The following is a 21,040-nucleotide window of genomic DNA, read 5'->3' on the forward strand; positions in this document are numbered from 1 at the left end:
AACAAGTGTCCATTTCACTGTTTTGCCTCTATTACGTGAACCGTGGTGTCAATCGCTTAATCTTTAACCATCAGGTCTTCATTTTATTTATTTTTTTAGATCTATTAAAACGGAGTAGGTGATTGCTAAGATGCTTTCTACCTTCGCCGCTGTAGGTATTATTCCTTGTGTTGCTCGTTTTCTGTCCCAGTGCTTTTGACACTGCTGGCCGCGTTCCAGCGTCTGGGGACAGGCTGTTGGCATTTGCTCCTGAGGTCCTGTGCCGCCTCACTTTTGCGGAAAGGGACAAGTCACGCTTAGAACGTGAGATTGCCACGGTGATCCCTTCAAGTTCCGGGCCTAGGAAGGCCAGCGCCAACCTGGCTGCGCCTTCCCTTTCAACCCCGAGGCTCCAATTTCAAGCCTGAAATTGACAGGGCGGGGGCGCCCGGAAGGGCGGCTGGGTCACGTGGCAGGTCAGGTGACCGCCCGGCGCGCCTCTCTTGCCTGATCGCGCGCGTTCTGGGCACTCGGCGCCCCTCCGCACGTGGCGTGCCCGCAGCTGCCCTCGCTCGTCCGGGACCCCGCAGCCCGCAGCCATGGCACCCGGCCAGCTCGGTGAGCCCCTCGCGCGCCCTCGCGGAGCCACGCCCTCCGCGTCCCTTCCCCGCGGCGTCCTCAGCCCACAATGGCGGCGCCGGGCTGCGCGCAGTGACTGCAGGCTTGTGGTCCGTTCGCGGTAGCGCGGCTGGCAGGTGTCTGACCCGGGGGAGGCTCCGGGTTAGGCCCGGCCAGTGTGGGCCGCCGTGATGGCCTTGAGTTTCGTGACCGTCCTCCCAGCCGATCCCCCCACTCCCCAAGGCCTGGAAGGGCTTCGTGTAATGTACTGCGAGTAGTGAGGGGAGATGTCTTCTGTTTCAGCCTTATTTAGTGTCTCTGACAAAACGGGCCTCGTGGAATTTGCCAGAAACCTAACTTCTGTTGGTTTGAATTTGATCGCTTCTGGAGGGACTGCAAAAGCTCTCAGGGATGCAGGTCTGGCAGTCAGGTAAGGCACAGCTTAGTTTTTAAGGTAAGTCCAATCCGAGGAACGGAGTGTGATCACGTTGACCAGAAAGGAATGCACTCCGGGCACAGAGACTGAAAGAAGTCATTTACTCCTTCCAGCAGTGTTGGGAGGTTGGCACACTACTTACACACTTTGCAGAAGAGGAAAGTGAGGCTCAGATTTAGTAACTTGTGCTCAAGTTTACAGAGCACCGTGAGGAGTTAAGGGTTGAAGCCCCAGGAGACCCCATTTCAGAGCCCTCTTTCTTAGCCCCTTCCTATAGAAAATTAATTTAGGCGGGCTATTTGTTATTAAAGAAAAACCCAGATTACCTGATTCACGCGATTCACGTGATATGTTTGGACTGGCTCTGTAGTGAAACTGTTGACATTGTTAAGATTCAAGTCTTCCTGTGTCCCCTTACCACCTCTTAATGATATGAAGGCGCGGGTCTTTCATTCATTCCCTTCTTCACAAGCTGTTCCTTACCTGGCTAAGTGATGGGAAGAAGGAATGGGTAAAATATAAATCAGCTGCCATTCCTGACCCCAAGGAGCTGGCATTCTGGTGGGAGAGTGAGGAGGTAACTACTGAGGGGTAGAAAATGAATGAGGCTGTAGGACAGCTCTAATAAATGGCAGTGACTTTTTTTTCCTTTAAGTTAATTTATTTTGAGAGAGACAGAGACTGCAAGTGGGGAAGGGGCAGAGAGAGAGGGAAAGGGAGAGTTCCAAGCAGGCTCCACAGTGCCAGCACAGAGCCCAACGTGGGGCTCCAACTTGTGAAACCGTGAGATCATGACCCAAGCCCAAACCGAGAGTCAGATGCTCAACTGACTGAGCCACCCAGGCGCCCCTGGATTACTACCTTTTTCATTGTGTAATCCTGCCTTCTGTAGCCAGCTTTCCTAAATTTGACAAGTTCAGATGGCGAGAATGCTTTATTTTCATTATTAAATAAATGCTTTCTATTTTCCAAAGTCTTTTTGCATCATCTCTCTGATGTTCTCATAAGAACCCTGTAAGAATCGTGAAAGACAGGCCAGCCTTTTCTGAAGAGCAGCAGGGTGAGAATCCAGTATCTCGGCTGTTCTTTCTTTTGGAGCATGATGGATGCTGGTGTAGTTGGACCTTTCAAATTAAGCAAGCTCCTCTTCTGTAGCCTATTTTTCTCCACCAAACTTTGTATCATGGGACCATTTCAGACATAATCAAAAGTAGAAAAAGGTAACGAGTCTTCATGTTGCATATCCATTCTTCAGTTTAAATACTTGGCAGCTGTGGAGTCTTGTTTGATCTCTGCCTCTACTCCTCGCTTACCTCCATTATAACTATGTATTTCTTACAAATTGGGAATGTAAATGTATTTCTCTCCCATTAGAGTGTGAGACTGTTCACACTTCATATTATACACACACACACACACACACACACACACACACACACTGTCACGTAATCCTAACAACTTTTCAGTGTAGGTAGTATTATCCCCATTTAATAAATAAGGAAACTGAGGCACAAAGAAGTTAGGTAACTTGCCCGAGTTCGTAACAGTTAACACAGCTAGTAAAAGGCAGAGCCAAGATTTTATCCCAGGAAGTTAACCTGGAGGTTGAGGTAAACTGATGAGATTTTAATTGGTGACTCTACAGCAGTGGGCATACTGAGACTCTTTGAAGACTGCAGCTGCTGCATGCAAATTCTGGAATACAAAGGAGCAACAGGCTTTTTAATGACCCCACGTGGTTTTTCATTCTAAGAATAGATCTGCCTTCTCTGTTCTTAGCAATCATCCTCAGTTGGAGAAACTGGATTTTATTTCCCGAATGCCAGGAAAGGGAATTTTGAATTGGACAACATGTCACCAGTTTTTAGTGTATGTTGGAACTGTGTGAGTCATTAGTCAAACACCAGTCATCTGCAGATGGCCCCTCATGGGAGACTGTACCCAGGAAATTCTGTATCCTATTGGAATTTGCTGCTTTAGTTTTTTTTTTAATGTTTATTTTTGAAAGGGGCGGGGAGGGGCAGAGAGAGGGAGACAGGATCTGAAGCAGACTGTGCACCTGCAGCAGTGAGAATGATGTGGGGCTCGAACTCACAAACCCACAAGATCATGACCTAAGCTGAAGTCTGATGCTCAACCAACTGAACCATGCAGGTGCCCAGGAATTTGCTGCTTTAAAATATTTATTGTTTTTTTATTATAAAGGCAGTGTATGTTGGTTGTAGAAAATTTGAAAAATGTAGAAAATTATAATGAAGGTAATAAATAGTTTATAATCCTGTTTAACAGTTGATATGCTTCCAGTGTTTTTATAAACATCTGTTTAATTTCATAGCTCGTACAGAAGATAGTTTTGCTTCTTGATTTTGTTCACCTAACATATTGTCAGCATTCTTCATGTCATTAAAATTTGCTTGTAAATCAGGCTGGGGAATAGGGGAGTTCATGTCAGTTTGGTGATAATGAATCGATATTTAAACATTGTTTTGCATTTGGCCTTTGTCAAAGTTTGAGATTGTTTTTTCCAGCTTTTTTTTCTGTGTGAAATTTTTAACATTTTACATAGATCTATTAATTCTTTGTTTAATGCTTTGAATGCACGCCTTACGCATTTAATTTTAGTAGTTCTGTGATTTTTTTAAATGCTCAAACCTTTGGGGGTACCCTGGTGGCTCAGTCAGTTCAGTGTCTGATTCTTGATTTCGGTTCAGGTCACGATCTCACAGTTCATGGGATCGACCCCCACGTCAGGCTCTGAACCTGTTTGGGATTCTCTCTTTCCCTCTCTCTCTGCCCACCTCGCTTGTATGTGCACGCTCTCTCAAAATAAATAAATAAACTTTTTTTTTTTAATAATCAGACCTTTGATTCATTGGGAATTTATTTTTATGTGGAGTAAACTCGGATTATTCCAATTACGAATATCACTTTACTAAAACACAATGTTTTATTTTCCCACTCATTTGATATGTCATCTTTATGCTTGTTTATTCTTAAAACTGAATTCTTGTTTTTACTTTAGTCTGCTTCTGAGATATTTAGGGGATTGTTAGTGCTTTTTTGTATATACTGCTAAATTAGTTTTCAGTTGAACGCATGGCTTACAATTCAGTTTCTGAATTCTGAAAATTAAGGCCCTGAAAAATCCCCCCCAAATGAGAACTGTGTACATAATGTTGAAAGATGCTTTGGAATAGCATAAAATGGAAAAATGACAGTTCAGCGGAAACAGCAATATTCTGTTCATCTATTTTCAGAGATGTCTCCGAGCTGACGGGATTTCCTGAAATGTTAGGGGGGCGTGTGAAAACCTTGCATCCTGCAGTCCATGCTGGTAAGTGGTTGGTACCTTCAATTCAAAACAATCAGTGGTCTTCAGGAATATTTTGGTTGACTACTTTATAGAATAAATGAGGAAAAAGGCAGGTCATAAGCCCCCCCAAAAATTACCTGTGAGTCTGTATTGGCTTTGTCACATTTGCTGCTAAAGTTCATACTACGTTAGACCCTGTTTAGAATCTAGAATGCTTTATTATGCGATGGATTCACATCGTTTTCCTCTGCTTGCTTTTAGTCCTGATAACTAAAAGTGTTATTTCCTTCTGTAGTTAATGAAAATGTTTCAGTTTCTTGTGTGAAAAGACTTATTACACTCCACACTTAGGATAAAGTATCACAGTGTAACTGACTATCAAAATAATTCTTTTTCAAAGTGCTTTAGTTTTGTTTATTCATCTGAGACCAAGAGTTACATATTAACCAAAAACGGTAAGAGATAGGTATATTGCTAATTACAGTTATAGTAAAATTTGGCAGAATAAAATCCTTAGGCTAAGGAGGATCACCAGACAAGCCACTTACTTTTGGGAGCACATAGATTAATGGAACTGGCAATGGTTATGTGAAAATTCCTTTTACACTTTGTTGCTTAAGAAAAGGGGGAATAATCGGTGTGCCTGGCTGACTCACTTGGTATAGCATGCAGCTCTTGATCTCAGGGTTGTGAGTTCAAGCCCCATGTTGGGTATAGAGATGACTTAAAAATGAGAAATCTTAAGAAAAGGGAAAATGAGGAACTTATAACAAAGCTTTTTAAATATGCCCACTAATCTTTCACTATTTTGTTTTCTTTATTAGGCAGTATTAGAGGGTTTAACTTGATTGATGGGACTATATTGGAAAGAAGTACTTTATTATAATGTGTTTTTTTTTTTTAACTTAATACTTTAACTTTGTTAAATTAGGAATCTTGGCTCGTAATATCCCAGAAGATAATGCTGACATGGCTAGACTTGATTTCGATCTTATCAGGTAAAAATTCTGGAGTTGAAATTTTAATACGTTGAGAATCAAAGACTGTAAGCATGACAAACATGGTGCCCCCCTTTTAAGACTAAGGTTAACATTAGGTTTAGTTTTCTGTTCACTCACTGTAAACGTTTATTGAATACCTTCTATGTGACATTGTACATACGTGAGCATTTTTAGTTCTGCCAAGTTTATATTACCAAAATTCATGTTTAAACTAAAACAAAGGGGCGCCGGGGTGGCGCAGTCGGTTAAGCGTCCTACTTCAGCCAGGTCACGATCTCGCGGTCCGTGAGTTCGAGCCCCGCGTCAGGCTCTGGGCTGATGGCTCAGAGCCTGGAGCCTGTTTCCGATTCTGTGTCTCCCTCTCTCTCTGCCCCTCGCCCATTCATGCTCTGTCTCTCTCTGTCCCAAAAATAAATAAACGTTCAAAAAAAAAAGAAAATTTTAAACTAAAACAAAAAGAAAACAACAAAAAGAACTTTTTTTAAAAGAAATTATGACCTACATTTTGATACATATTAACAGTGTACTTATTTGCATAAAAATATGCACTGTTTCTTTTCGACGTATATAACTTTACTCAGATAAAATTTCTATACCATATAATTTCCCAATTTAAAACACAATTTAGGGGCGCCTGGGTGGCTCCGTCGGTTGGGCGTCTGACTTCAGCTTAGGTCATGATCTCACGATTTGTGAGTTCGAGCCCCGCATCGGGCTATGTGCTGACAGCTCAGAGCCTGGAGCCTGCTTCAGATTCTTTGTCTCCCTCTCTCTCTGCCCCTCCCCTGCTCACACTGTCTCTGTCTCTCTCAAAAATAAAATGTTAAGAAAATTAAAAAAAAAATACAATTTAGTGTTATTTAGTAGATTCAGAGTTGTACAGCCATCACCACAGTTAAAATTAGAACATATTCATCATCCCCCTCACCCCCAAACCCCCATACCCATTAGCATTCATTCTTCATTTCCCCCCAAATTTCTAACCCTATGTAACCATAAATCTGTTTTCTCTGTCTGAATTTATCTGTAGAGGTATATCATACCAATAGAACCAGATAATGTGGGGTCCTTGGATTTCTTAGCATGTTTTCAAGGCTCATCCATGTTCTAGTATGTCTTAATACTTCATTTTTTTTATTACTAAAAAATAACCTATTGTATAGATATGTCCTATTTTATTTATTGTTTTATCAGTTGATGGGCATTTGGATTCTTTTCACATTTTGTATATTAGGAATGAGGCAGTCATGAGCATTCACGTACAAGTTTTTGTATGGACGTGTGTTTTTACTTCTTTTGGTTATATACCCAGGAGTGGAATTCCTTGGTCATCTGGTAACTGTGTTTAACCTTTCTAGAAGCTGCTATACTGTTTTTCAAGGTGCTGATCATTTTACATTCCCTGTAGTAGTATAGGATGTTTCTGCACATCCCCACCAACATCTGTTAGCTAGCCTTTTGATTCTAGTGGTTCTGGTGGGTATAATGTGGCATCTCATTGTGATTATTACTGGCCTTTCTTAGTGATGTTCAACATCTTTTCATTTGCTCATTAGCCATTTTGTATAGCCTGTTGCAATCCTTTGCCCATTTTTAATTGTTTTTAATAACTTTAGTATTAAGCTGTAAGAGTTCATTTTATCCTATTAGGCGGATTGTTTTTTCCTTTCTGTAATGGTGTCCTTTGACTATCACAAAAGCTTTAAATTTTGATGTCCACTTTACTTTTTCTTTTGTTGTCTGTGCTTTTGGTGTTATATTTAAAAAGCGGTGGCATAATCCAAGATAATAAAGATGTAAGAGTTTTCAGTTTTAGCTCTTATGCTTAGGTCTTTGATTTTTTTTTAAGTTATTTTTTACGTATGGGTGTGAGTTAGAGGTCCAACTTCATTCTTCTGTATGTGGCTGTCCAATTGTCCCAGCATCGTTTGTTGAAAAGACTTCTTTCAGAACCCCATTGAATGGTCTTGGACACTTGGCCTGTATCTCTGTCATTAAGCCAGCACCACATCATTAGTTTTATCTTTGTGGCAAGTTTTGAAATTGAGAAGTATGAGTCCTCCAACTTTGTTGGTCTTTTTCAAGATCATTTTGGACATTCAGGGTTTCTTGCATTTCCACACGAATTTTGGGGTCAGCTTGCCCATTTCTGCAAAAACCGGAGTTCGAGTTTCATAAGGATTGTATTGAATCCGTATATCAATTTGGGAGATGTTGCCATCTGAATATTGAGGGATAAACTGGGGTGGCTTTTCATTTGTTTAGATTCTTTAATTTTTTCAACAATGTTTTGTACTCTTTAGCACACACATCTTATGCCTTTGTTAAATTTATTCTTAAATAGTTTTTGTTTTTGTTTTTGATTGTACTGTTAGTAAAATTGTTTTCTTAGTTTCACTTTCAAGTTATTCATTGCTGATGTGTGTGTAGTTCAGTTAATTGTATGTCCTACAGCCTTGCTGAATTCAGAGATAATAGTTTTTGTGTGTATGTGTGTGAAATACCTTGATTTTCTATATACAAGATAGTGTCATCTGCTAATAGAGATACCTTTACCTCTTCCTTTCCAATCTTGATGCTTTTTATTTAATTTTCTTTGTTAATTGACCTGACTAGAACCTCTAATACGATTTTGAATAGTGGTGGTGAGAGTGGACATCCTTGTGTTGTTCTTGATCTTAGGAGAAAGCATTCAGCCTTTTGCCTTTAAATATGATGTTAGCTATGGGTTTTAGGGTTTTTCTTAACTACCTTTTATCATGTTGAACAAGTTCTTTTCTATTTGTTGAGTGTTTTTATCATGAGTGGATGTTCAGAATACTTTTTGTGCATCTGTTGAGGTAGGTGGGTTTTTGTCCTTTGTCTTATTGACATGGGCTATTACATTAACTGGTTTTTATTTTTTTTTTTAATTTTTTTTTTTCAACGTTTATTTATTTTTGGGACAGAGAGAGACAGAGCATGAACGGGGGAGGGGCAGAGAGAGAGGGAGACACAGAATCGGAAACAGGCTCCAGGCTCTGAGCCATCAGCCCAGAGCCTGACGCGGGGCTCGAACTCACGGACCGCGAGATCGTGACCTGGCTGACGTCGGACGCTTAACCGACTGCGCCACCCAGGCGCCCCTTAACTGGTTTTTAGATAGCAAACCAACCTTACGTTCCTGGGGTAAACCATACTTGCTGCCATGTGTGCTTCTTTCTGTGTTTTGTTGGATTCAGTTTGCTAGGTTTTTGTTGAGGAATTTTTTGTTTTTATCAGTTTTTACCAGTTTTTACCAGTTGTGCTTATTTCACTGGGTGTGAACCTGCCCACAGAGCCCCTCACGTTGCAGGCCCAGGCACAGAACTCTACTCCACTGGTTAATTTTAGATTAGTTTTGTATCTTAAATTATTCTTTTGGCCTTACTGTTGCTGTCGTTGTATATGATCTCTCTGAAGACAAAACAAATACTTCACCCTTAGAGTAGTCTATCCTTTTTCATCATTATACCTAACCCGTTGGAAATAGAGTCTAAAATTGAATGTCGAAGGTAATAGTGATTGTATTCCAAAATGAGGATGTTATCTACAGCCTTGTATTTTGCATTTCTGTTAAAATTTAACCAAATTTTTTAATGACTGGATCATATCATAGGAGCTAAGTGTACCTGGACAGCAACGTTGCAAAATGATTTAGGGGAAATATGTTTTGAGAGTACCTGCTGACCAAAGCCACTTATATTTACCTATGTTCTGCAACAGTGGGAGCTCCTGATGTCTCAACATACTTTTTAGAATTCTAAAATGCCAGGCTTATATTTTACATCTTTAGACTCTTTGGTCTTGTTAAAGCTGCTGACTGACTTACATGTAAACCCCATAAAGTTTGTGTTTCTAATGGCAGCTAAATCCTTTTTTTTGGCTTAGGGTTGTCGTCTGTAATCTGTATCCCTTTGTGAAGACAGTGGCTTCTCCAGATGTAACTGTTGAACAGGCTGTTGAGCAGATTGATATTGGTAAGTTAGAAAAAACATATTTGAAGACTGACGGGAGGATTATTATATCTTATTTATTTATTTTTGGACTATTTACATTTATTTATTTTTACTTTTTGCTTTTTTTATTTATTATTTTTTAGAGAGGGAGAGGCGGGTCTGGGGGTCGGGGGGCGGAAAGAGAATCTTAAACATGCTCCGTGCTTGTGGAGCCCAACGTGGGGCTCGATCGCGTGTCTCTGGGATCATGACCTGAGCCAAAATCAAGAATCGGATGCTCAACTGACTGAGCCACCCAGGCTCACTGGCTGTTTACATTTTAAAAGATATTTTGTTTTGATGTTCACTGAAAATCAAAAAGTTGAGAGAGCAGAAAATAGTTACTGCTCCCAGATTGTGTTCCGGGATGACCATAATTCATCTATATTTTCTAAGCTCTTTCTTTATATAGAAATACCTCTGGGGTACATTTTCCTTATTTTTTTAAGGCAAAAGTTAAGGTAGAAATACGTATACAGTGACTTTATTTAAAGGAGGTTAAAGTCCTGGAAATACAAATTGTCTTGTTCTTCTAAGGTGGAGTAACCCTCCTGAGAGCAGCAGCCAAAAACCACGCTCGAGTAACAGTAGTATGTGAACCTGAGGACTATGTGGCCGTTTGCACAGAGATGCAGAACTCCGACAGTAAAGACACCTCCTTGGAGACTAGACGCCAGTTAGCCTTGAAGGTGGGGATGCACTTTTATCGAGCAAAGTGTTTGCCAAACCAAATGGTGTTCAGTTTTTAAAGACCATGTCACTCATCAGGCCTCTGCTTGGAGCTGAAATCCTTTTCCTATAAGTGAAGAGAACCAAGCATTTCAGAGGTATAATGTCAAAAAGTTGAAAGACACTTGGATAGAGAATGATTTGTTGTGTTCTTTAGTGATAGTGGGTGTCTTTCTTGCACAGACGTGTGTGGGAAGGAGTGTGGTTTGCTCTGTGCTACCTGAAACCCTCTCGCCCCAACTTTGGTAAATGCTGCTGGTATTTCACAAAACTTACCCTTTTTGTAGGCTTTCACTCATACAGCACAATATGATGAAGCGATTTCAGATTACTTCAGGAAACAGTATAGTAAAGGAATATCTCAGATGCCCTTGAGGTATGGAATGAATCCTCACCAAACTCCTGCCCAGTTATACACGCTGAAGCCCAAGCTTCCCATCACAGGTAAAGGCTGTGTGTTAGGTGGCATAGTTTGCTGTGTGTGGGTGTGTGTGTCTTTCTCTGTATTATATCTGATGTGGTTCGCATTGAAAAGGTAAATGAAATTACATCATGCCTTTCAAAGCCACTGGAAGTCTGAGGTGCTAGGTGTTCTCATGAACAAAATCTGTTGAGACAGTCATGGGTTCTGGAGAGAGGTCAGGTTGGAGATGGAGTTTGAAATGTCCTTGGCATATAGATGATTTTGAAGATGTGGGACAGGATGGATGGATTTCCTAGAAGAGGTCGAGATGTGGAGGGACCAGCTGACGAACACAAGGCTAGAAGACCCGCAGGGCTCCAGCTGGTTTGGAGTGCTGCTAAGAACAGGAAAGTGACTGTTTGATCCCGGAAAAATTTCATGAAGCAATTTCCTTGGAATGATGGTTCTGGAAGCCCAGTTGAAGTTGGCCGAGATAGGAATGTGAGGTTAGGAGATAACAATAATAAAGATAGTTCTTTGAACAGGAAAATCAGTTAGGACTTCCGTGGGTTTGTAGAATTAAAAGAGGCTTTTCACTTTTTTGTCCTGTTTTATTCTTGAGGTGGGCATTAGAACACGTGCTGCTGTCTGGTCGGGAACGGGGCGGGGCGGGTTGCATGCGTGCAGAGGGCAGGGGAGAGAGTTGTGTGTGTGAAGCCCTTGGGTAGGAGTGCTGGCCTCGGGTGACCACAAGGACAGCTCTCTTCGTACACTGGGAAGGCAGGGCGAGAGCACGCTTGTTGGTACATGGGGTGGCAGGAAGATGCGGGTACTCCTGTCTGCTTCTCCTTTCCCTTGTTACCAGCAGAGAGAGAGGAGCAGGGAGCAGGGTGGGAGATTTGAGGAGAATTTCAAATACTCCTTTCCTTCCCCTTCTTCCCATTCACTGGATCCAGTCCTATTTTTACCCTACTTCAGATACATTTGGAATCTCTTCTAACACTGTGCCAGCCCCCTCAGTCACCCCAAAAGTCTCCAGACTGCAACAATCTAATTCTCTCTGCTTTGTCTTTTCTACTCATGGCAGAATAATCTTAACCATGTAAATCAGGTGATGTTACACCCAATTTGAGACCATACATTGACTTTCCTTCCCACTTGAATGCCTGTGCAGGTAACAAACCCTGTTATCTGACTGCTCTTCCGTGGCAGCCTTCCCCAACCCCAAGCTCCTCAGCGCCTTGTTTCCATTTGGTCCACAGGCACAGTGTCTGCGGCCTTTGCTCCGGTCTTTGAGGTCTTTTTTGCCATTCAGATAATCACCTTAAAGTCACCTCCTCAGAGTTTTCTCTGATCACCCAGACTGAAGTAGCTGCCCATCACACTTTTCTCATAACACTACTTGGTTGCATATACAGTAAAACCTTGGTTTGCGAGCATAATTCATTCTGGAAACATGTTTGTAATCCAAAGCACTTGTATATCAAAGTGAATTTCCCCATGAGAAATAATAGAAACTGAGACAATTTCTTCCCCAACTGGAAAATACTCATATAAAAATGATTACAATAAAGAAAATACAAAATACGAAGAAAAATAAATTAACCTGTACTTACTTTGAAAACCTTCATTGCTCATGTGAAGGAGATGAGAGAGGAGGGTTATTGTGTAGGATGACTTTGACTATCACTAAGGGAATCACTGCTGTCTATTGGCTCAGTGGCATCTTCTTTTTATGCAACTTGAACAAGGCACCTATGTAATGACACTTGGTTTTGCCTCCTTTTGAGGATTTCATGGAAAGTTGACACTGCATTGTCCTTAAGCAGATTCATCGCTCACACTGCTGTGGCTTTATTTGGGTGGTGCTTTTCTACAAAATTTTGCACTGTTTCCCACATTTTACATATCTCCCTAATCTCATTGCAAGTGAGGGATTCCTCTGCGTTTTTCTTCTCCTCTGCAGACGAGACACAGACTTAGACTTATAAAGTCTTGCAATTTTGGCCACTCACATAACCTCATTGGTACTTTTCGATGATTTTCTTCTTCCACTATAATCATCTTCTTACCGCCTTTCTTTTCAACCTTTTTCTGCATAGGGGCCATTGCATATGCTCACACCGATGTTGACTACAGTACGGTATTAATAAACTCTTGTCATATGCTGTATTGAATGTAACTGGCAATAAGGCAGCAGAGGAAAGGGTCTGAATGAAGGAATGAAGCAAAGCATTCCTAAGCTGACTGTTGTGTGGAAAAGCAAAGGACTGTCCAGAGGTGCTTTGAAGTGACAAAAAATACACTGGTGCCAGTTGTGGGCACCTTCCAATGTTCTGAAAAATCCCTGATTTCTGCTAAACACCGCGAGCTGAGATGGAGCATCCGAGGATGGGAGACAATCACCCCACAGTCCTGCAGTGAGAGAGAGAGAGAGAGAGAGAGAGAGAGAGAAGAACCATTATCTTGGTTGTGATCCTGTGACATTTGGAGTCACATACTACTCATTGCAAGACATTGCTCATTTATCAAATTAAAATGTATTAGAAATTTGCTAATTTTGCAAGTTTGCTCGTCTTGTGGGATACTTAGAACAAGTTACTTACAATCCAAGGTTTTACTGTGTTTATGTTTTAATTGTCTCCTCCCATTTAATCATCTTCTCCCGAGAACAGAAACCTCAGCTTTTTTCATAGCTTTTTGTTTATCGCTGCATCCTCAGTACTTAGAATATTGCTTGGCATGTTTCCTAAGTATTTATTGAAGGAATACCTGGAAATTTGACATTTTATATGAATTTTTACATTTAGATTTCTTAGAAGAAATTCTCCTGTTTTATTCTCAGGTATTTCCTCCTTATAATGTTTCCCATTTAGATCCTGAGGCAAGAGATACTTCCATGTACTTTCAGTTCCCGTATTTTTCATTTTCAAAAGCTATTTTGGGAGCGCCTGGGTGGCTCAGTCGGTTGGGCGGCCGACTTCGGCTCAGGTCATGATCTTGCGGTCCGTGAGTTCGGGCCCTGCGTCTGGCTCTGTGCTGACAGCTCAGAGCCTGGTGCCTGTTTCGGATTCTGTGTCTCCCTCTCTCTGACCCTCCCCCATTCATGCTCTGTCTCTCTATCTCAAAAATAAATAAACGTTAAAAAAAAAAAATTAAAAAAAAAAAAAGCTATTTTGTTCGTGCTGGTCAAGGGAACTCTTTTTTAGGAACTTTTTTTTTTTTTTTTTGGTAGATTTTATCTTTTAAAGTAGTTAATAGATTCACAGAAAAATTTCTCAGAAAGTACAGAGAGTTAGTTCCCAGACATTCCCTCCCTCTGCATCTCCTCTCCCCAGTTTCCCCCTTTTACATCTTGTATTAGTATGGTATGTTTGTTAAAATTGAGGAACTAGTATTGATTCATTATTATTAACTAATGTCCACTTTACATTAGGGCTCACTCTTTGTGTTGTGTTTTCTGTGGGTTTTGACATGTATAATGTCATATCCGCCTTGACAATATCATGCAGAATAGTTTCACCAACTAAAAATTTCGTCCATTCTACCTCCCTGACTCCTGCTGCCATTCATATTTTTACCATGTCCATAGTTTTGCTGTTTCCATAATGTCATAAGGTTGGAATCATACAGTATGTAGCCTTAACGCTAGCTTGTTTCATTTAGCGGTATGCGTTTAAGTTCCTCTGTGTCTTTTGGTGGCTTGAGAGCTCATTTCTTACTGTTTAACAATATCCCATGGTATAAGGATGTATCATAGTTTATCCATTCACCCCTTGAAGGACATCAAAAATGGAAAGACAATTTTTAACAGTTATGAAAAGTTGCTAAAAACTTTCAAGTCCAGGTTTTTGTGTGGACATGTTTTCAACTCATATGTATAAGTATGTAATATTTTCTCTTATCGTTTTCTACTTATTGCCTATTTTGTTTCTTCTTTGGCTCTCCCATAATCTCTATGAAGGCAGTGATTGGGGGATGAGACATTGGGGGCGGGGGGCTAGCTTATTCACTGATAATATTATCCCCATTACCTACAACAGTGCCCAACATTGTTGTAGGCACTCAGTAAATATTTGTCAGAGTTTTATTTTTAGAAGTATGTATTATCCAAGATAATACAAAGGAAATGCAGTTATAAACTGGCTTTTAACTAATGGCTCCCATTTTTTTGTATGTGCTGAATTTATAATTTATATAAATATATATAAATATTTATCTTGCTATTGTCAAGAAAATAGGCAATGAGAAACCCTGAAATTATCATCTTTTTAACTGCATTTTAGGCAGAGCCTACTGAGGCTGGTATAAAAGAGGAAAAATCCAATGCATTTTTCCTCCATCCACAGCTCTTGCATTAGTTTGTAATGTTTTTGTATTGACAAAGTTTACGGATTAGATTTTGTACTACCTCTAGAATTACCATGACTGTTCTTAGTTCTGTACTAAAGTGGATCCCTGACGATCACTGGTCTTGTTCTCCTATTCCTGAAATCACTGTTGGTTTATTTCTAGATTGGCTAGATTTGGTTTCTTCAGTAGCATATAGCATATGGCATATGTGAGTATGTATTGTATGTTCTTTTTGGGCAGGGGGCCAGTGAGGCAGGCTAAGGCTCTAGTGTTTTGGTCTCTGTTTTCATCAGGTTCTTTTATATTTGTGTATATGTCTTTGCCTCTTAATTATACTTCTCTGAAAACATACTCGTGCAGCTTTGACATAGGTTATGTTTTCAGCACTGTATATCTGACTTGATTGATCCTGCTTGGTAACATGTTGTGTATGTTTCCATATGTAGTTCTAAATGGAGCCCCTGGATTTATAAACTTGTGTGATGCTTTGAATGCCTGGCAGCTGGTGAAGGAACTCAGAGAAGCTTTAGACCTTCCTGCTGCTGCCTCTTTCAAACATGTCAGCCCAGCAGGTAAAGCACTGCTTTCTGAATGCTCTGGAACTGTTCAAAATTCACTTTTTAATTTTAGAAAGAATTGACATGTTCTAATGTGAAGTCTCAAACCACTTTTTTCAAGTCTGTTAACAATATTGATATGGTAGCATGACAAAATTTGGTAGTAAATTAACACATAGATGTTATTTATGTGTATGTAATTTTGTAACATTACTGTGAGATAAGGATCAGGAAAATGCTTTTTTATAGTGGAAACATAAAAAATAAAGTAAAATGGTTTAATGCAATATGGCTAAATATTTTTCCACAAGGTTGAAATAGAACTGATACAAAGAAGTTCTAGGGGCACCTTTTCTGTAACTTTTTATAGCCACTGTATAAGATACATTTTTACTTCTATGGCTAAGTCCAATCTAACACATAATTCTTTGAAGCTTATTTGATACTAAGGTGATGTAAACAGGAAAGAAATAAATGGTATGGGTATCAAGCCGGGTGGAGGGAGTCAGTAATGAAGCAAACTAACTTCGTAGATGTGTGGTGCTGGCAGACCCAGTGGTTGTTTTCAAAAGGCAGAGAGAAGAGATTCCCCCCTCCTCCCCCTCCTCTGAAACTGTATTTTTGTTGTTTAATTATCTGGCCAGATTTTTGTGTAATTTGGCATGGACACTAGAAATTATGCTGCATAGACCAGAAGTTAAGAAGAGTTGCTTTGGGGCGCCTGGGTGTCTCAGCCTGTTAAGCGTCCGCCCCTTGATCTCAGCTTAGGTCTTGATCTCACGGTTTTGAGTCAAGCCCCGCAATGGGTTCTGCGCTAAGCACGAAGTCTACTTTAAAAAAAAAAAAAAAATATATATATATATATGTATATGTATATATGTATATATATTGTTTTGATTTAGGAGATGGTTAAGTAGTAACGTGTGGGGGTTTATTTTATGGTTTTCCATACCAGGTGCTGCTGTTGGAATTCCACTAAGTGAAGATGAGGCCAGAGTCTGCATGGTCTATGATCTGTATGAAACACTTACACCCATATCAACTGCGTATGCAAGAGCAAGAGGTCGGAACAGTAAAAGGGTTTTTATTTCTTTGTTTGAAAAAGAGAAAAGAATGTTTTATCCTAAGTAGAATAAAGTAGTAATATCTTTTCTTTCAGTAAAAGATTCCAAGTTGTCTTTGTTTTTGTTTTTGTTTTTTATTAATACTTAGGAATGACTTTATGAGTGCCTTAGAATAAATTTGTTTATAAAAGTGTGTGCTCCTATTTTAATGTAATAAATGGAAACATAATTAGAATTTGGTGCATCTGATTTCACATTAGGCTGTTGAGTACATTGTTTAATATATGACTAAAACTATATGGTTGTTTTAACTACACTATATTTGGTTAGAATTATTTTTTATGTATTTCAGAAGTATCTAATTCATGAGATTAATAACCTGTGAATATTACTGTAACATTTATGGAAGATCATTGAGAAACTTCACAGCACTGTTCACCTTCTACAACAGGGTTGCAGACTGTGGCTCATGGGCGAAATAAACCCAGCCTGCCACCTACTTTTGTCAATACAGTTTGATTGAAGCAGGGCCAAGTCCCTTCGTTGATGGGACTGATTTCTACAATGGCACCGCTGAGTAGGTGTGACAGAGACAGTGTGCCTGCAAAGCTTAAAAAGTATTTGCTATCAGGCCTTCCACAGAAAAAGTTTGCCAAATGCTGCCTTAGAAGTTAAAATTAAAGAATACTTTGTTATGATCATTTCAGTTAAGTGGCTTATTAATCTGTTATTTAGATCTTATATAAATAATAGAGTTAAATTTAGAGAAATGGATTTTATATGATCACATTGGGGTTTTTTAAACATCTTTTTCTATGCAGAGACCATTTGTAACACTTCATTTTTATTTTTATAGGGGCTGATAGGATGTCTTCATTTGGTGACTTTATCGCATTATCTGATATTTGTGATGTCCCTACTGCCAAAATTATCTCCAGAGAGGTTAGTGGACTTTCCTGTATCTTGATCCAGGCATAACTGAGTAAAGCTCTATTTGGTCATAGTTTTCATTGAAACTATAACTTCTCATATTTATTTACACCATTTCTAAATTAAGTTTATCATTTAGAATGTTCATATTTTATGTAGAACGTGAATCCTTGACTGAATTGTAATTTTGAGATTTAGTGAGTGTTTCAAATGAATATTTTGCTATTATGATAAAGTTTTAATTTATATATTTAGGTTTTTTTACATTCTCTAGTAGTCATTATCTTTTTTTTAAATTTTTTTTTTTTCAATGTTTATTTATTTTTGGGACAGAGAGAGACAGAGCATGAACGGGGGAGGGGCAGAGAGAGAGGGAGACACAGAATAGGAAACAGGCTCCAGGCTCTGAGTCATCAGCCCAGAGCCTGATGCGGGGCTCGAACTCCCGGACCGCGAGATCGTGACCTGGCTGAAGTCGGACGCTTAACCGACTGCGCCACCCAGGCGCCCCTAGTAGTCATTATCTTAATGCCAAAGTTAATGTTTCTAAAAAGCAGAGGATGATGTAATAATGAGCCTTACCGTAAAGCTTTGTAGATCTGTAATGAAAGATGTTGTATAGGGGAAGATTATAAACTACTCTGAAAAACTAACCCCCATTAGTTGAATACCAAACAAGCCTTCTGGAAAGGTGGGTTTTGGGGCAAGGAGACAGACTGAAAGAAAAAGAAGATAGCTTGGAGGGAAAACAAATAGGTAGAAATGAAGGCTACATGAGGTTGACAACATTTAGTTGCTTTGGGGATTCTCCCCATGACCATTACCATCCCTCTACCATCCCCATCCACAGTGGAGCTGACCTGCTGTGTTTTATGTTCTAGCAAAAGGCTTTGTAGTATGACTTCGCTATCTTTCAAAGATGTTAAATATGGTCCCTTTGTCTTGCTGTTGAGGTACTTGCCTTGCCTAAGGTTATTAGCAAAGATGTAATCTGATCCCCATGCCCTGCTCTTGTGGAACTTGCTTTGCCGAAGGTCATTTTGCTAGTACTGGCGGAGAGGGCACTGGAGAGGGCACTAGAGCAGGCTCTTTCTAGTGCATAACACTTCATGAACAGGATAGTGAGAAATTGTTCTTCTTCTTAAGGTACATGTATTACTGTGACTCCTTTGTTTGTTCTTAGTTAAAACTGAAACAGCCCGAAACCCTGAAAGGAGAGCAAGTGAGATAAGGTCAGCCGTAGAACTCTGTGTTCTAATATAGGCTTATCTTTTCCAGGTATAGGTACTAGCATTATCTGCTGGAGAAGAAACCAGAAAATGCTGCTGCATTAAGACAGATAATTGTGTTTAGATTGCTTAGGAAATGTTCCCTAATTTTTGAAAATAGAAATTAATGTTTAAAGGTCGCCTGGGTGGCTCAGTCGGTTAAGGGTACAACTCTGGATTTTGGCTCAACCCAGCATCAAGCCCTGTGTTAGGCTCCGGGCTGAGCATGGAGCCTGCTTGGGATTTCTTTCTCCCTCTCTGTCTCTCTCTCTCTGCCACCCCCCCCCCCCCGCCCCACCTCTCCCTCTCCCTCTCTCAAAATAAAAACTTTAAAAAAATTAATGTTTAATATATTTATAGGTATCTGATGGTATCGTCGCCCCAGGATATGAAGATGAAGCTTTGAAAATACTCTCTAAAAAGAAAAACGGGAGCTACTGTGTTCTTCAGGTTAGTTTAATTCATGTTTGAAATAGTAATTTGTTTTCTTCTCTTATGTTTCTTTTCCCCCATATTTAATCTTTTCTTTATGATGACAACCTTTGAATTTACCCTTTACTGAAATTTCTTTAATTCTTAATCCTACAGGGTTTTTTTTCTTACTATTAATTTTTTGGTTTAAGATGAGGGTAGCTTCTTTAGTCTTAGTTTTAAATTCTAATTAAAAAAAAAAGTTATTCAAAAGGTGTTAAATTTAAATATCATTTGATGAAAGGCCTCCCCATCCTTCCTTTTTGCCACTCTGTTACCTCTTTAAAAGTAATATTTTAAATTTCTTGCTTGTCTTTTCTGAAATAGTTGGTACTTTTTAGGAAATATTTGCATTTCTTTTTCTTTTTGTTGTTGTTTTTTCCTCCTGACACAAATGCATACAGTCTGACCATCTTTGAAGTTTGCCCAGTATGGGTGTAGCTTATGTAGCCAGTCACCCAGTCATTAGCCACCACACACGCTCTGCAGTGAATTAGGACCCGGTCACAGTCTGTGATAGGTCCTGCTCCTCTTTGAGGTTGTCCCATCAAATTTTATGTCTTAATGGGATTTCCTAATAGCTTTGCCAGCATTGTGTTCTTTAACTTTTTCTTCTTATCAATAGGAGATAAAAATGGCATCTCATTGCAGCTTTAATTTCCCATTATGTGTGTGGTGAACATCTTTTCATATTTAAAGTATTTTTTATTCCTTTTTATAAATTATCTGACTATATTCTTTGCCTATTTTTCTAATTGATGAGATTTTTCCTTACTGATTTTTACACACTCTTAGGTATTAGGGAAATTAGCCCATAGTCTAAGATCGATATTGATGCCTGGCCATTCTATTATACCCATAGTGAAAGGATCTTACACATGCTTAAATTAGAAAAAACGAATATAAGCTTGCTTATAATGATTTTTTTGTAAAGTTAAATGAAAAATGTTAAAGGTTGTAGATGTGTTGGTTTTGACTCTAAATTTGTATTTTAGATGGACCCGTCTTATAGTCCAGATGAAAACGAAGTTCGAACTCTCTTTGGTCTTCGTTTAAGTCAGAAGAGAAATAATGGTGTCATTGACAAGTCATTGTTTAGCAATGTTGTGACCAAGAATAAAGATGTAAGTTTGAAAATATCTGAACTGTATGCTACTCAGTGAGTATTTTTAATATTTATAAGCTTATGCATTTTTAAAGACTCATATTTAAAAATGGTTGATGTGCAAATGTCTAGCTCATTTTTAAGTTATCAAGTAAGTTTGAGAGCTTAAAAAAAGAATAAATTATGATATTAGAAGCTAATGTGTGTATGTACATAGAGATATTTATCTTCATTTCTACGTAAATGGCATCGTATCTTTTATGATTCTGTTCCATAACTTGCCTTTTTACCATGCACTAAGCTGCAAATATGCTTTCTATATCAGTAAGTGTAGATCCACATCTTCATCTAAAAGGCCACATGGCGATCCATGTATAGATGTACTAGGATAGATACTTAGATTGTTTCCATTTTCAGTGCTGTGATCAGTGTGTTCACATAGTCAAGTTTTTGTTCTTGTGCTGTTTGTCATCTGTTAGGAAGGATACATTCCTAGGATGATAGTGGTGATTTTTTTTCTAGTATTTATATATACCCTATCATTTAATAGGCATAGCACTCTATGTGGGGGTTGGGGAAGGGTGACTACCCGATCATCTCTATTGTAAAGATCACAAAATTGTGACGTCAGGTACAGTTAAGAAATTTGTCCAAGGTTGCACAATATGGAAATGGATGAGCTGGTATTTCTTTTCTGAAATCTCTTAATTGGACATTCGATTTTGAAGGATATTTTTGCTGGTTCTAACAGCTCTACTTGCCCCCTACCCCCCCCCCCCCCCGCCCCGCCCAAGTAC

The 21,040-nt window shown here is 39.4% G+C and overlaps 1 protein-coding gene across 1 annotated transcript in view; it reads left to right on the top strand.

Annotated features, from left to right (window-relative positions):
- The first annotated feature begins 310 nt into the window (after positions 1-310).
- ATIC (5-aminoimidazole-4-carboxamide ribonucleotide formyltransferase/IMP cyclohydrolase) overlaps positions 311-21,040 on the top strand; it is a 28,352-nt gene continuing 7,622 nt past the window's right edge. The window contains exons 1-12 of the mRNA XM_043577738.1: positions 311-597; positions 901-1,027; positions 4,291-4,367; positions 5,278-5,344; positions 9,257-9,345; positions 9,901-10,052; positions 10,380-10,536; positions 15,295-15,420; positions 16,361-16,468; positions 17,326-17,411; positions 19,028-19,117; positions 20,134-20,262. Of these exons, the coding sequence (XP_043433673.1) occupies positions 579-597; positions 901-1,027; positions 4,291-4,367; positions 5,278-5,344; positions 9,257-9,345; positions 9,901-10,052; positions 10,380-10,536; positions 15,295-15,420; positions 16,361-16,468; positions 17,326-17,411; positions 19,028-19,117; positions 20,134-20,262 (1,227 nt within the window). The 5' untranslated portion in view covers positions 311-578. The remainder of the gene's footprint in view (positions 598-900; positions 1,028-4,290; positions 4,368-5,277; positions 5,345-9,256; positions 9,346-9,900; positions 10,053-10,379; positions 10,537-15,294; positions 15,421-16,360; positions 16,469-17,325; positions 17,412-19,027; positions 19,118-20,133; positions 20,263-21,040) is intronic.

This window comes from Prionailurus bengalensis, chromosome C1 (genome assembly GCF_016509475.1).
Source record: "Prionailurus bengalensis isolate Pbe53 chromosome C1, Fcat_Pben_1.1_paternal_pri, whole genome shotgun sequence".
NCBI classification, from domain to species: domain Eukaryota; kingdom Metazoa; phylum Chordata; class Mammalia; order Carnivora; family Felidae; genus Prionailurus; species Prionailurus bengalensis.